We start from the raw sequence: 17,225 nt of genomic DNA, 5'->3' as shown, positions 1-17,225 counted from the left end.
AGAAGTTGTACAATGAAATCTGGAAAGTACATGAGAAAAGAAATCAAACTCTCCTATTTTTCTGTCCTTTTTGCTTTCTTTGGGTCTTTACCCTACTTGCATCTTTGGGAATTGTGAGTGTATATAACGGTACCCACCACACCTCCTCAAGTTGGATTTGAAGGACAAAGCAGAAAAACACTGAAGAAACTCTGAGGCCCTCTCAGAAAAATAAAACAGAGCTGCTATTTCTTTTAGTTCTTCTTTGCCATTCTTAGTCTTCATTTAAAAATATATGAAATTCTAACTATTTATCCAACCCTCGTCTCAGGTAGGAAGCAAGTCAAATCACTAATGGTCAAATAAAGGCAGGTAGCCATACGGCTGGTGAGTGTGAAGAGAAAAGGCTGTGGTATGACTTAGCAAGTGGTGAGAAGACACCCAAGAGGAGGTTGTGGTGAGTGAGATCTCCAGCTTTGTAGTACAATGAGCATTATTGTGTGTTATGTAGTGAGGGGGGCATAAGTACCAATAGTTTGAAGTCATACAAACTTGAGTAGTATTTCAAAATTGAGGGAAAATAGCAATAGGTAAAATTCAGACATTTTCAAATATTGTCATTTCATGAACAAAACTCTATTTGACCAATAGTTTTGATTATCCAACAAGAAAAATGTCAGAATGAGAGAATATTAGAAAACAATTTTAAATAAATTAATCCCTTGCAAAATCAATCCAGACCTTTACTACATAGTTTATAGGCATGAAAAAAGAAATGTAGACTGTTAATGAATTCATAATTTTCATGCAGTGTGCCTATAGCAGTAACCATTATGGAGTGCCTCTGTCTTTCTCTTTATTGAGAGAGATCTCCATAAAAACAAATCGTCCCTGTCTTACCTCTGTTCCACCATTTGTCTCCTACTGAATCACAAGACACTGTAACCTATCTCTGGAAACTGTGGACCCAACTCTGAAGCATGGGGTGATCCATAATCTTTTAGGATTCAAGAGAACCTACAATGTGCTAATGATATGAACACTTACATGTCTAACAATTAATATTAACCAAAATAAACTGTGACAATTGCGAAAGTGACATTATGTATTAATACAACAGCAAATTTTCCAACTGAATTAGAGTACTTTTCCATTAAGAAATTTACTTCTTTCTAGATGTATGCAAAGTTAGTTGCAAAACAGTATTTAACAGTATTTAAGCCATCAGGAAAAAAATTACCTTGTTTTCTAAATATTAACTTGACCTTCATGTCAAGTGCATCAAGTATTAACCCAAGTACTAACTGCAAGGACTGTTACTTTTAAACAGTTCATACAACAAAAGCATTGTGATAAATTCTTAACAGTAAAACTGGTGGTGGCTATTCAAGAGGTCTTTAAAAATTATCTTTAGTGATTCTAAAGGATAGCTTATCAAAAACTTACTTGATTGCACCTGTGTTAGCACATTAGCATGGAAAATAAGCTTTAGAGGACTACAGTATCTTCTGAATATGGTGAATATGCAATAAAACTGGAGTCCAGAGTTAGAAGTTTCTAGACTTGGCGGAAGGAATCTAGTGTACTGCATGGATCTCTGTCGGTGCTCAAAATATCTAGAGATATTTTTCATCTATACCAGACTTCCTCGAAGAGTACTTCCTGTTTCACATCCTCCCTTCACTGTAATAAGATGTATTAAGTAAATCAAGGTTTGGTTTAAAAACAACTGAAAGACTGACTGTTCAGGGATCTAATAATCACAGGACTTGGTTATTTGGAAGCACTGAACCCTCAGATATCAGAAACCCCAATAACTTATCATAAAAATACAAGCTTTTGATTTTGAAAAATATACAAAATATGCAATGCCTTGTGGAAATCTTTCCTGATTGTCAAGGAAGACTAGATATCAGTCTCATTAATAGTTTCATAGTGTGCTTGAGTTTTAGTGTTCTTTGTTTTTGTAGGTTCCATTTTTCACAGTTTTGGGCAGCCTTTGACCTTTGGTATAAGCACGGTACCAAAAATGAAGAAAGAGCAGCAAAAAGATGCACCCATAACTCATAATGATGTACAGAAAGATTGGAAACTGGTACTTGCAGTCCTCCATGAAAAAAAACTGGCCTATGTGGATGGTGACGATAACAAACTGGACCTAAAAGATGAAAAAAAAAGTTCAGATATGGGAAATCATGATGGAGCAATTATCGAATGCCTCTCTGCCTGCTTATGTTTATGAACTTTCCAACCATATTAGGCTACCACAACTGGGCAGGGAATTTTGTCTTGCAGTCTTGCCTCCATGGGGTGATAGCAGGTAGAACTATGTCAAACTGAGTGGGAATCTGAAGTCACTCTTCATGCCTGAGAAACTGCACAACTCTAGGGTCCTCACTTTAATGTGCCTGGAACTGTGCAGTGCAGTGGCACTTTCATGTTTAAAGAACATTCAGAGTAGGTATTGGTGCAAGTCTGAACTGAGTTCTTGTCACTGGAGAAATGTATCAGGACCACTGCTAGGATAGTTTTGATTTCAATGTTTTATCCTGTAGTTACACCAGATGTTTTAATTTGGGGAAAATAAAAACAATGTTTTAGGAGCCCTTGCAATTGGTATGAGACAAAGAAGTTCAGAGTCCTTATGTCTATCGTTTGTCCACTACTATTATAGATAAAAATATATTCTTGCCAACAACAGCAAAGATTTGCAAGGATGAGACAGCATTGGCGACCCTCTTTGTGATGGTAAAGGACTTTGTGTCCAACACTTCCCATACAATCCTAGAGGTATACTTTTTAGGCTGGAGTCCAGATTTTCAGGATGTCTCTTTTCTGATTAAAAGGCAAAATGTATTCTGTGGAATTTTTAGAAAAGTAAAAATCTATTAAATATAACAACTACAATTTACCCATTTAAAACTATAGTTAAGGTTTCACAGCTTTTTAAAATATCATCATCAACTTTCCTTGCATTATTTTAAGAAACTTTTATGACATCTGTGTACACTAATTGCAATTATTCCTCCCATTTTGCAGATGTGGAAATGAAACCACAGAGAAAGTAAGCAAGATCATCAATATTCTATGCTGATGTGTTTGTATATAAGACATCTTTGAAGTATCAATAAGCAAATAGCCATCTTTTTTTTTCTCTCCATATGTCTTCTCAACATTATTAAAAAGTTTTTAGGCCCTCCCTGGTGGCACAGAGGGTTAAAGCCCAGCACTAAGAAGCTAAAACCACTTCAGCATGAGTCTGATCCCTGCCCCAGAGGTGATCCATATGGCACAGCAGACCTCTCCTGACCGCTCGCTGCTCCCCTCAGCAGTGTACTTCACCCATCTGCCTGTTCTGCTTCCCACTCTGTCTCTGGTGAATATTCTCACCGCGCCTGCACCTCTGGCCTGTCCCCCAGTTCTATATGCATAAATAAATAGATCTTTAAAAAAAGTTTTGATAACATTTATGAAATAAAAAAAGCCCTACTACTGTATATGCAATATAAAGCTAACCATGTAAAAGACATACATATAAATGCATAAAAAAGAAAAACTAATGGGAAAAAGTTAAAATATCATCACGATTATTTCTGGGTGGTGCTATTATTTTTCTTAACCAGATTTTCTAATTTCTCTGAAATGAGCTCATATTACCTTACAGTCAGAAAAAGTACTTAAAAAGTAAAGTGCTGTGAATTGAGTAGAAAAAAAAATGTACAAAATGATGTAAAAATAAACTTTTGTAATAAAAAATGGAAAAAAAAGTAAAGCACTGTAAATTTTCATAACTATATAATATTTCAACATAAGAGCTAAAACAATTTATTTCACCATTTCATTAGATTATCATTTAGAGTGTTGTCAGTCTTGGATAAAATTAATAAGAATACTCTGATATCAGTTTAATACACTTACAGTCTAAAATGTCAGTCTCATTTGAGAGAATACATTATATGATATGTTAAATTTCATTTAACAAGTTGTATAATTTTACAACTTGTTACAACAGGTTATTTACACCTAAATTCACAGGTTTCCCTAAGGGTTATTGGCAGAATATGACACCAATTTATTATAGATTGTAAATCCATAAATATGATGATAGAATTAATTTTTTAATAGGCAACAATAACACTTCAATCAAATTACCCTCTCAAAGCCATAGCTATTCTTCAAAAAATTATATGCTATATAATTTTATGGCTAATGCTTAGGAGGTATTAGTAGGCAAAAATTGAGTGCCTTTGCTCTTCTGAACATTATTTGAGAACAGAATTCAAATTTGTACATACATATATATTGGTCTATGACCACTCTATCCTATAATCCTGGAAATACTTTGGTGAGTTTGAATAAAAGTAGACTCATAAATGTTAGAACTAGAAAGGCAGGTACACAGTGAGTCTCATAATTCCATTAAAGTTATATTCTGTTAAGGTCATTTAGATCTAAGATATAAAAATTCTCACTTCTAATTTAATGTTATGCCTATTAAGAGTTACATAATTTTAGGCCTTCCAGGTGGTGCAGCGGGATAAGGCACAGCACTGAGAAGCTAAAGCCACTTCCGCATGAGTTTGATCCCGCCTGTTCGGGAGGCGACCACATGGCGCAGCAGACCTCTCCTGACCCGCCCGCTGCTCCCCTCAGCAGTGTACTTCGTCAATCTGCCTGTTCTGCTTCCCACTCTGTCTATGATGAATCCTATTACCACCCCTGCTCCTCTGGCCTGTACCCCAGCTCTGTATAAAAATAAATAAATCTTTAAAAAAAAAGTTACATAATTTTGTGATTATTTTAGTCATAAGTATACTTATAAAGATACATATGTTTAATTGTACAAGTCTCTTGCTCCTAAGTATACTCTGTTTTCAATGATTTCCTGACAAAGAATAACATAGAAAGGAAAATGATAGGATGAAAGACATGGCTGTAAGACCTATAACCATAAAATAAAAGAGGCAATACAATCCACTACATTGTCCACAGTGATGTCTTCAGGTCTAGACGCAGCAGCTAGCAAGACTACATCACACTAAAAGCTTCTATACAGCAAAAGAAACTCATTAAAAAGACACCCTCTGAATGGGAGAAAATATTTGTATATCACACATCTCACATATGGTTAATATCCAAGATTTATAACAAATTCATACAATTCAACTACACCAAAATAACCCAATCAGTAAATGGACAGAAGATATGAATAGACACATCACTAAAGAAGACATACAGATGGCCAACAGGTGAATGAAAAAATGTTCCTTATCACTTCCTATTAGGGAAATGCAAGCAAAAACATGAGGAGAGATATCACCTAATACCTGTGAAAATGGTCCATATCAAAAAAAAAAAAAAAACCAGAAACAAAAAAGTATTGATGAGGGTGTGGAGAAAAAGAAACCCTCCTACACTATTGGTGGGAATGTAAACTCACCCAGTTCATACAGAAAAAAGTATGGAGGCGTCTCAAAATATTAAAAATAGATCAGCATATGATCCAGTAGTTCCACTCTAAGGTATCTATGCCAGGAATATAAAAACACAAAGTTTGAAAAGACAAAGGCATATTCATGTTTATTACAACTATTTACAATAGCTAAGATACAGAAACAAAGTCCCCAACACACACATGAAGAAGTGGCACATATAAACAGTGGAGGACTACTAAGCTATAAAGATGACACAGTCTCACCATTTGCAACCACACTGATGAAACTGGAAAGGATAATGCAAAACAAAATAAGAGAAGGAGAAAGACAAAGATTAAATGCATTCACTCGTGTAGAATGTAAGAAACAAAGGAAAGTAACAGCACGACCAAACTGAAACCCTTGGATTCTGACTACAGAACTGACATTATCAGAAAGAGAGAGGGGATGGGAGGAAAAGGGAGAGTGAAACAGTGGATTGTGATAAAGCATTATTGATTATTTGATGATCTGTGTGGAATGGTAAACACACATTTGAAGAGGCATGAATCTCTACTCCATGCGGGCTCAGACACTTTATATTGTTTTACAAACTTTTCTTTCCTTTGTATTCTCACTCATAGGGAAGGCAAATAACTGTAGCTTCCTGTTGGGTTTTATGGAAAATTAATTACTTACAAGTTGCAATGATGTCAAATATTTTTTCCACCACAAATACTTCTGGTAGGCTGGTCCCAATGCACATAGTCCATAGTAGGAATACATGACTACATGTACAGCTGTGTTTAGAAAGGCATGGAATGTTCCCAAACCACCTGGAAAATAAAATTATTGGAAAATAGGGAAATAGTTCCTTAAAAGAAGGTATTTTTTGTCAAAACATATTTTAACATAATGACTTCTTTAATTTTAGTAGGAAAAGTAAGTGAAATATAAGTCTTGTTAAACAATCATCAAATTTAGTAAAATATAACATACAAATCCTAGAAAATAATCTAGTAAGTCTTTATCTTGTTATAGTTTAACCTTAAGATAGTCTTGTGATTTGGGTTTTATTTGAGAAAATTGAGTAACTTTTTAAATGCTGAACAATAGCAATCACCTTCATTTTTAGTGAGGGGTTAGCATATATAAAGAACACAAAATATATTGGTCTCAAGTGTACAACTTAATTTTTTCACAAAAGCATACACTACCAAGATAAAGAATATTTGCAACACCATATAAGGTTCCCATATCCTTTGTCCAAGAATGTGCCTCTCCCAATGTAAGCATTTATTGTGACTTCTACCATCAATACTTAGTTTTATTTGTAATTAAACTTCATATTAATAGAATTGCACAGTATATTCTTATCTGTGTCTATTTCTTTTCAACCAATGTAATATTCTTAAGTTCCATCCATGTTACATAAATGTAGGTGTATTAGTAATTTACTGTTTTATTGCTAGAGTATTTATATGAATTTGCACTGTTTCCTATGTGGGCTATTATGAATAAAGTCATTTTAATAATTTTTATACTTGAAATTCATTTTTCCACTCTCAGAAATTTTCAATAAATATTTTTAGTGCCACAAGATTTTGGTAGTAAAACTACTGGCTTTCATTTTAATAAACTGTTGTTTTTTTATTAAGTAGGTATTTATTAATTGCTAACCCATCTTTGTTTACTACTTCCTCTTGATTACTGTGAAATGAGCATTCCTATTTTGGTTTTCCTCTTCTAATTTCACCACTTCTCTAAACGATAACCTTCAATTTAGAAAAGAAGCAAGAACCCTGGAGGAATGTAATCAACGATCATTTCAGCTGTCATTAGCTGGACCAGGATCACAGCAGGAGATGAGTTAATTCGTCTCATGGTGGTATAAAAAATTAAAATTCTTCCCTAGCATCTCTTTCCTAAGAGACATAATCTAGAAGAATACAAAGATTCTTTGTATGTAGCCTGATTCAGCTTAGTAAAGTTCACCAGGAGATTAAAATTTTTTAAAATAATTTATTTTCTTTAGTCCAGTATTCTTTAATTCCAGAAATAAAGTAAAACCTTACAAATTTGGGCTAATCATAGTAGAAGGAGTGAAATAATAAATTATAAAATGTTTAATGCAAAATACAAATTTATCACTTCTAACGAAATAATCTCAAGAAAAAACTCAAAAGTTACGGTGTTGCTTTGGCAGCACATACACTAAACTTGAAATGACACAGGGTTAGCATGATCCCTGCACATTGGTGACATACAAATTCATAAAACATTTCATATTTTGAAGCATATTTTAATGTAATAAAAGCCATATGTGATAAACCCACAGCTGGTATCATTCTCAATAGTGAAAAGCTGAAAGCCTTCCCACTAAGATATGCACAAGTAAAAGGTGTCCTCTCTTACAATTCAACATAGTATTAGAAGTCCCAGCTAGAGCAATTAGTCAAGAAAACAATTAAACAGAATCCAAATTGGGATAGAAAAGTAAAGCTATCATTGTTTGTAGATGACATGATAATATACATAAAGAAACCCAAAGACTACACAGAAAATCAAATTGTAACAATAAACCAGTTCAGCAAAATGGCAGGATACAAAATCAATGCATAATAACCAGTTGCCTTCCTATAATGAACTAGAAGAAAAAGAAATTAAGAAAGCCATCCATTTATAATTTCACACAGAAAAAAAAATTAAATTCCTGGGGATAAACCTAACAAAGGAGGTGAAGGACCTTTGCAAGGAAAACTATAAAACATTCTTTTAAAAAGTAGATGGGGCTCTCCCTGGTGGCACAATGGGTTAAAGCACCGCATTATGAAGCTCTCCGAAGCCATTACAGCACAAGTTCAATCCTCAGCTGGGAGCTGACCCACATGGCTTGGCATTCCTCTCCTGACCCATCCACTGCTCCCTTTAGCAGTTTCCTTTGTTGGTCTCCCTGCTCTGCTCCCCACTCTGTCTCTGGTGAATCTTCTCACCCTCCCTCCCTACACCTCTGGCCTGTACCCCAGTTCTGTAAGCATAAATAAATAAATCTTAAAAAAAAAAAAAGATGAAACAAAGAAATGGAAATATATCCTCTGCTCATGGATAGGAAGAATCAACATTGTCAAAATAGCCATTCTACCCAAAGCAATTTATACATTTAATGCAATCACAATGATCTTCTTTAAAGAGATAGAATAAGATTATTGAGCTTCATTGTGGAACCACAGAAAACCCTGAACAGCTAGAGCCCAACTAAAAAGGGAGGAAATTATAGTATCACACTTCCAGACTTCAAACTATAATTATAAAACCACAATAATTAAAATAGCATGGTATTAGAATAAAAACAAATGCAGAAACCACTGGAATAGAAATAAGAGGCCAGAAATAAAACTACCCATTTATGGACAACTATATGACAAAAGAGTAAAAGTATATACATGGAAACAAGTAATGCCTCTTTAATAAATGGTTCTGGGAATATTGGATTACCACATGCAGAAGAGGAAAATAGATCACCATCTAAACCTATATGCAAAAGTCAACTCTAAATGGATAAAATACTTGGACCTAAGATCTGAAACTATAAAATATATAGAAGAAAACTTAGGTAAAGCACTCCATGATATAAACTTCAGAAACACCTTTGCAGATTCATCTTAAGCAGCAAGGAAAACAAAGGAGAAGATAAGCTTGGACTATGTAAAACTAAAACACTTTTGTACAGCAAAAGAAACAGTGAACAAAACACAGAGCCACCCTACTAAATGGGAAAAAATGTTTGCAAACCCTACATCTGATAAGGGATTGATATAGGAGATACAAAGAACTTATTCAACTTTACAAAAAGAAAACAATGAACCCAATCCAAAAAATGAGCAGAAAAGATAAATAGGCACTTCTCCAAAGAAGACATGCAGATGGCCAACAGACACAGGAAAAATGCTTATCATCTCTTATCATCAGAGATAAATGCAATCAAAACCACAATGAGATACCACTTTACATCTGTGAAAAAGGCCCATATCAAAAAGCCTACAAGCAAGTGTGGGCAAGGATGTGGAGAAAAAGGAATCTTCTTACAGTCTTGGTGGGAATGTAGATTGGCCCAGCTCCTATGAAAAGAAAGTTCTCAAAAGACTGAAAATGGATCTATCATAGGACTCAACTTTTCCACTTCCAGGAATCATTCCAAATAGCACAACAACAAAAATAGCACAAAAACAGTAATTCAAAAGGAAATCTGCACTCCTATGTTTATAGCAGCACTATTTACAATAGTTAAGATATGAAAACAACCTACATGTCCCAGAACAAATGACTAGCTCAAGAAGAGGTGGTGTGTGTACACAATGGAATACTACTCAGCAATCAAAAAAGATAAGTGCATGCCATTTGAGGCAACACAGATGGAGCTGGAAGGGATAATGAAAAATGAAGTGAGCCAGAAGGAAAAAAGATAAATAGTAGATATTTTTTACTTGTATGTGGAGTCTAGAGAAACCAAACAAAGAATCAGAAAAAGACTAACTGACCCTTGAAAGCACACTATATCTGAGACATTCAGGGAGAGAAGAAGAGGAGGGAGTGTATAGAACAGACAGGAAGAGAGAGGACAGTGGAGTATGGTGGAAGACTGTGGTACTTTGGAGGTGAGAAAACTATGATGACTGCACCTGAGAGAAGAAATGCTATATTGTGCCAAAATAAATAAGGCTGTATAATAAACAAATGTTGTTACATAGTGACACTAATAACGTTTTAATGATCGTTCATAATTCCAGCAATTCTAAATACTTCAAGGTACTACCACTACTAAAGTATTCCCTTAAAGTAATCTGTTTTAAATAATTATTTTCAGGTACTTTAAATATTCCCCTCAAAGTCTCATTAATGCTGTACTACTTATTCTTCATAAACTTTCCTCTCCTGAACAGTGTAAATCAACCTACAGCCAATCTTTAAATATCACAAACTTCAAGTCAGAAGAAACTGAGTTAATGAAGCTTATTAAAAACTTTATTTACATTTGAAGTAGTCTAATTTCCCAGAGAAGCTACAATAAATAAATGGCAGTGGTATGAACACAGGTTTCCAGGGTAATTTAAAAATAGAATACTTTTTTTTATAGTTAGGAAACAAGCTGCTTAATTTGGGTACAAGTCAGATACTGCTCAATTCCACATGTGTCTCACAATTAGGAAACTATTTCAGTTTTTTTTTAAAGATTTATTTATTTATTCATACAGAACTGGGGTACAGGCCAGAGATGCGGAGGGTGAGAGGATTCACCAGAGACAGAGCGGGGAGCAGAACAGGCAGATCGAGGAAGTACACTGCTGAGGGGAGCAGCGAGGGGTCAGGAGAGGTCTGCCGTGCCATGTGAATCTCCTCCGGGGCAGGCAGGGATCGAACTCATGTGGAAGTGGCTTAAGCTTCTTGGTGCTGTGCTTTAACCCGCTGCGCCACCAGGGAGGGCCCAGGAAACTATTTCAGTTTTGTTTTTTTTTTAAAGATTTATTTATTTGTTCATACAGAACTGGGGTACAGGCCAGAGGCTCAGGGGTGGCGAGAGGCTTCACCAGAGACAGAGTGGGGAGCAGAACAGGCAGATCTACGAAGTACACTGCTGAGGGGAACAGCGGGCGGGTCAGGAGAGGTCTGCCACGCCATGTGGTCACCTCCGGGGCAGGCGGGAATCGAACTCATGCAGAAGTGGCTTTAGCTTCTCAGTGCTGTGCTTTAACCCGCTGCGCCACCAGGGAGGGCCGAAACTATTTCAGTTTTTAAAAAATAATTAATGAGTTCATTTTTAACTGCGGTAACACTGGGGTATCCCCATCAGGTATTACCACCACAGTGTACCCACCACCACCTTGCCCATACTCTGCACCACAGACCATTGTGCCTCCCTCCTCCTCCAGCCCTTCTCCCCCCTTATGTCTCAGTTCTGTAGTCAGCTATCAAGGCTTATTTTTTCAGCTTGTCTTTTATCTGACTATTTTGTTGTTTTATAGTCCACATGTTGCCGAGCTATATCACAGCCTTTTCCTCTAAGATACCTCTTCCTTCTTTGGTAGAAGAATTTTTATTTTCCACTCAGAAACGCGCACCGTTTAGATATATGGTTGATTTACACTGAAACAAGGAACCAATGGACAGGAATTAGCTAGGAGGGTCTGGTAAGGGTTACTGATTAAAATAAGCTATCAAATAGAAATGACTTGCTTATTATTTTTATGATTACTTTCAGATAAGTTATTTTAATGTTCACAGACCAATCACATTTTAATGAATAATGCTTTTCATATCCCCTTTGGTAAACTTTCTAATAAAGCTTTTCTAAGTTTGCTTTCTCTTTTATGATAACAGGTCTGAAAAAGCAAATATTTCAAAATGAATTATAATTAGTACCACCATACTTTGCCCCTTTGGTTTGGAAAAAATAAAGGAATCACCTGGGTAATTATCACAATTCTCTCTATCTCTAGAAGGGAGTTATGCATTATTAATGTAAAAATCTGCCACAACAACATTTCCTTTTTCAAAAGAAAAGCTGGATTGCTATTATCCACAGAGGAGTACTACAGGCAAACAGGAAATTAAATGCTAGATAGAGATCAGTTATGCTCCAGCTTTTGCAAAGCAGTTCAAAATGGACAGTTCCAATGTAGGAATAGAAGCCAACACCAAAACGCATTTCTAGACACCTGTGCCCTTCTTGCTGCATTTGTGACGGTAGAGATCAGGTAGACTGTACACGTGTACGCCAGATTCTACACATGAGACTTAACAGAAATGCCAACTCATGGTACACTTGAGAGAGATGTTGTTATTTTCTTCTATTTACATTTTGTAAAATGGTGGGACATGGAGGTGGGGTTTAAGTACAGATAAAAACACCACCGCAAGCTGCTCAAAAGTCCAAAACTAAGGTAACATTGAAAAATGAAGGCATTATCATAACATTAAATTTTTCATTATTGAAAACCTTGCAAGCTAGACTCTAAATGCACTAAAAAGTAGACATCAGAAAAATGTGCAACTCGATTCTTCAAATACACATTTTTGTTCTTATTGTACAGCAAACATATTCAATATGAAACATCAGAAAGTACAGAAAATTGTGAAGGAGTGGAAAACAACTTTGTGTCAAAGTCTCTGAATCTCTAAATTTTGGGGAATTGGCTTCCAATGTTTTTACTGTTTCTATTTATTTTTCAGTGTTATTCTATAGTACTCTAATCTCATGGAAAAAAAATTTGCATAAAGGCTAAGGCTGTATGACAGCACTACTTTTAGCATGTTTAAAGATAGAATAGTCATCATTTCTGATAATATAGATGTCAAGTTGCTTAACAGTGAAGAGGAACTAAATACTTCTTAACAACATTTGTATTTCACAATTACATACACACACGAAATCATGACCATTTTATTCGTGGATGTTTAGGAATTTTCCAATTTTTCATCAACACAAGGTATCAATACATAGCACTAGCAAGCCCACTTAGAGGCACAATGTCCAATTGAAGGAAAATAAAAAACATAAAAAGTACAGTAAAATAGTGGAGCTAAAATTATATAGCTAACCTTGATTTGTGGAGTGGACACAAATGAGACTCTTGTTATCATATAAGTTACCATTTTATGTTAACTTAAGTGATAAGGAAAATATAGCTGTATTTACTTTCAAAGTCTTTAACAAATAAATGCCCCCTTTTGGACATGGAGAGATTACATACTATTAAATCCAATGACTGTGGGCTCCTGTAGGGACAGACCTTGGACTCGTGCAGATCCTGGCACCCTCTTTCTGCTGCCTATGCTCTCATAATGGAGGTTTTCCCCTGCCTGCAGAGTCTAATGCTTAAGCAAGAGTCCCTCAGTTGTGGTTCTTCTTTTCTTTTAGTCTTACCGGGTCAGAATGCCAAACAGAGGTGAATTACCCACAGAAATTATAAAGCTTTGTCTAATATGGGCCATAGTTCCACTTAGCAACTTCTTAAAGGTCAGAAGCTAGCTTATAATTAAATCCCCCAACTAACTTGCTGATAAGAACATGTCCTTGGGGTGGGTGACGTGGTGGGAGAACTACCGGGACTACACCAGAGGGGAGAAATCAAATACGGTCCAAAACTAACAAAGATGTAAGAAAATAAATAAATAAGAGTATGTCCTTGGGTATACCACTTTTTTATAGCTTTATGACTAGCAAAATTTCTTAATGCCCATTTCCCCAATTCTAGATGTTCAGAAGCATAAAACTAAAACCAAAGAAAAGACCCTGTTTCCCAGGCTTTTGATTTAAACTACCTTTTACCTAAAATATCAAAACATCCTTTAATATGCTGGGATGTCCAGAAAAGTTCAGCCAACTATAATTTGACAAATCTTGAAAGAGTTGCTAGGAGTTAGGGTGTGAATTACTTATTGCCAATTTGAAAGGAAAGAAGGCATGGAATTTGAGAAAAACACCCTAACTTCCTCTAGAGGAAATTAACTTAAAGAAAATATACCTAGTCATTTTCCAAAATGACTATTTATTTATCCAACGCTTTTATCATTTCATTTATTTTGTTGTTGTTGTTGTTTGTTATTTAAAGACATTTAATAGAACTTTTTGGGAGTAGATTAAAATCCAAACATCAGCGTACATGTAGAAGACTCTGGCAGAGGGAGCTGGCTAAGAGTCCCACGCTGATGCGTCAGGTAATAAGAAAGTCAGAAGTTCTGACTTTTTAAACTCACATTTAAGGATACAACTTGTGTTTATAAGAAACAGAAAGGTCATCATTGATAAAACATGATCCCAGCTCTCCCTTGGCTACCTGCAGCAAATTTGACTCCAAACCACCAGGTCCATGGCATGATGGTATGATGGAAGACATGCAGGAAAGTCACTTGGCTATTTTTCTTACGTAGAACAAAAAAGATCTGAAATAATTTAAAGAAAATCAAGTTCATATATAATCATATTAATTTATCTAGTATTTCTAGTATTACAATTATATTGGTAAAGTGCAAACTATTTCACATCATCATGTGCTTTGAAAGGGTTGCCTTATAGAATGCTCTGAAGCAGCTGATTCTCCAAGGGATGGCTCAAAAATCAAGCTGGTTAAAGATATTAGGAATGAGGCTTAGTCATGGGAGAATCAATCAAAATGTGAAAAGAAATTTTATGCAGGCTTAAAAATTAAAGATATGCAGACTTAAAAATTAAAGGATATGGCCGAACGTCATTCAAAGAAAGGCTACTGGTAAAAAAATATCCAAGTGGGTTTTCAAGTCTCTGGGAAAGCAGAAGAGTCTCTGGGCAGAATGATTCCACCCTGCTTTCTAACACACCTCCCAGTTTTGGTAAGGGATGAGCCAACTGAAAGAGAACTTGCAACAAATCAAAAGTTAGCAAATTATTATTTAAAAAAAAGGTGAAAGGGGAACACTTGGAGAGTTTATTTGGGATGGAAAAGCAAGCAAAATTTTCTAAAAATGAGAAGGGCAATGAAGGAAACATCCAGACTGAAAGCATCCAGTAGTTTTTATAAACTTTACAAACAGGAGTGAATGTGAATGCTGTATGGGAAAAAAATTTTCAAAGCAATACTCAATATCAGAATTAAGTGTTAAAAAAAGAAAAGATGTAAAATGTAGAAATATATCATGGAAGAGAAAGATTTCTCAATTTGTGTTTAAATAGAGAAACAGAAATGGCAGTATTCATAGGAGTTTTTTTTAAAAAGTAATTGAGAGTAGGACACAGAGGCAGCAAAAGTTCCCCTACGAAGCTGGAACTGAGCACATGCAAAGCAGAAACAATGAAGCCAAAATTCACTGGCTCATGCACATGGAAGAGAGGAGTATGGTATAATAGAAAAAGCCATAAACCAACAATCTGGGGTCTAGCTCCCATCAGTAACAGCATTCCTCTAAGTAAGTAACAACTTCCTATCTTCAACTTATTTCCAGACTGGTCTGTGGTTCTCGACTGGATCCGTAGTTCTCAACCCTGGCTGCAATTACAATGTCCAAATAGCCACGCCTCATCTCTACCAGGCCATCTGGCACAAAATCTCTGGAGGAGGCCCAGGTTTTCCCCACTAGTGCAATTAATACTACTGTGTTATGAGTTCTGAGTACCTCTAGATTACATCAGGAGTTCTCAAAGTGTGGGACCTGGAGCAACAGCAATAATATCACCTAAGAACATCCTAGAAATGCAAATCTTAAGACCCACTGAAGACCTACTGCATCAGAGACTCTGGAGATGGTGTAGACATCTGTACTAAAATGTGAACTAAAATGTGACTACTTAGATTTACGCTCACTACAGTCCTTTGCAATTCTAACATTGTATAGTCAGTTGAGGAGGTGAAGCATGTTGGGAAATGTAGTGGTATGTATTTTGGAGCAAAAGCACAATTTTTAGTCTCAGAACTGATCCCAGATAACTAAGATTCATATGCCATAAAGATACAATGAGCATACAGCAGTGAATTTTCCTAAGCAATTCTGGTACCAGAGGCACACATCTTTCTCTTCTCATCATGAACCCTGAATCATGCTTCCCTAAAGACTCAGTCACCCAATCTCAGAGTTGATCTTCAGCAAGAGAGGACACAGTAAGCACAGACTTCATAAAAGCAGCTGAGATGGCTCTGATATTATCCAAATTGCCAATACTCCAGAAGTAATGTAAATCCTAATGAAATATATGAATTTGAATTTTGAAGTATTTCTCCTCTCAAAGGAGTGCTTTGGTATACAGAACCAAATGTTCTTTCAAAATGTTCTCTGCTCTTTGCTTCCTGAATTTGCATCACAGAACAACTGCCATAAACATGCAGTTTTATGGTGTAGGTGACAGTTACATGCTTATCTTAATCAGGTGGTAGATATATAAGAAAAGCTTTTGAGTTTGCAAAAGACTGAAAAATAAGTTTATCCTCTGCATTCTCTAAAACTATTGATAATATAAGGTATAAGATAGTAGGTCTGCCTGAGGAGAGATGACAGAAGTTATCAGACATCTGAACACTAATGAGATCTCAACACCATTGAGACATCAAACATTTACCAAGTATAGTGACCACATACTCACAGTATCTAATAGCTCAATAAATTTGGAGAAGTAATAAAGCCAGCAGGTGCGTGCCATCTGCAGAAACACACAGATGTGAATTATTTTTTTATGAAAGAAAATTTTCTTTTTTAAAATTTTCGCAAAATACATATCACTTAAAATTTACCAACTTAACTATTATAAAGTGTACAGTTTGGGCGTACTAAGGGCATTATATTTTTGAGCAACCATCACTACCATCCACCCAAAGAACTTTTCATCTTATAAAACTGAGACTATTGATTAAATAATCATTCATCTCCTGTCCCCCCAGCTTTTGACAACTACCATTTTGAGTGAATTTGACTATCCAGAGTACTGCCAGGTGGCCTCGGATATGTAGCCTGTATCAGAATTTCCTTCCGTGCTAAAGTTGAATAATATTTCACTGTATGTATTAAAAGACATTTTTTTAAATCCATTTATTTATCGGTGGACATTCGAGTCACCTTCACTTTCTGACTATTATGAATAATGCTGCTATGAACAGTAGTATATAAGTATCTCTTTGAGTACCTACTTTCGATTCTTTCCACTGCTCGATACCCAGCAGTGGAATTACTGAATCATATAGTAATTCTACCTTTAATTTTTTGAGGAATCAGGTAGAAATTTATTTTTAAATTCAGAAAGAATAGCACCATTTTTAAAAAAGCTTTCTTTATGCATACAAGAACTGGGGCAGAGGCCAGAGGTACGGGGGG

At 35.6% G+C, this 17,225-nt stretch overlaps 1 protein-coding gene across 3 annotated transcripts in view; it reads right to left on the bottom strand.

Moving 5' to 3' along the window:
- Positions 1 to 263: 263 nt before the first annotated feature.
- ELOVL7 (ELOVL fatty acid elongase 7) overlaps positions 264 to 17,225 on the bottom strand; it is a 79,761-nt gene continuing 62,799 nt past the window's right edge. For 2 of the 3 annotated variants that reach the window (XM_012721909.1, XM_004678284.2), the window contains 4 exons: positions 16,501 to 16,557; positions 14,228 to 14,333; positions 6,093 to 6,229; positions 264 to 2,137 (listed from right to left, as the gene is read on the bottom strand). In XM_012721909.1, the coding sequence (XP_012577363.1) occupies positions 1,928 to 2,137; positions 6,093 to 6,229; positions 14,228 to 14,333; positions 16,501 to 16,557 (510 nt within the window). In that variant the 3' untranslated portion in view covers positions 264 to 1,927. Of the gene's footprint in view, positions 2,138 to 5,408; positions 5,506 to 6,092; positions 6,230 to 14,227; positions 14,334 to 16,500; positions 16,558 to 17,225 lie in introns of those variants that run through there. The other variant, XM_012721910.1, reaches the window with a different exon arrangement.

This window comes from Condylura cristata, unplaced genomic scaffold (assembly GCF_000260355.1).
Source record: "Condylura cristata isolate star-nosed mole 26May11 unplaced genomic scaffold, ConCri1.0 scaffold00007, whole genome shotgun sequence".
NCBI classification, from domain to species: Eukaryota; Metazoa; Chordata; class Mammalia; order Eulipotyphla; family Talpidae; genus Condylura; species Condylura cristata.
This window is presented reverse-complemented; position numbering and strand designations above follow the sequence as displayed.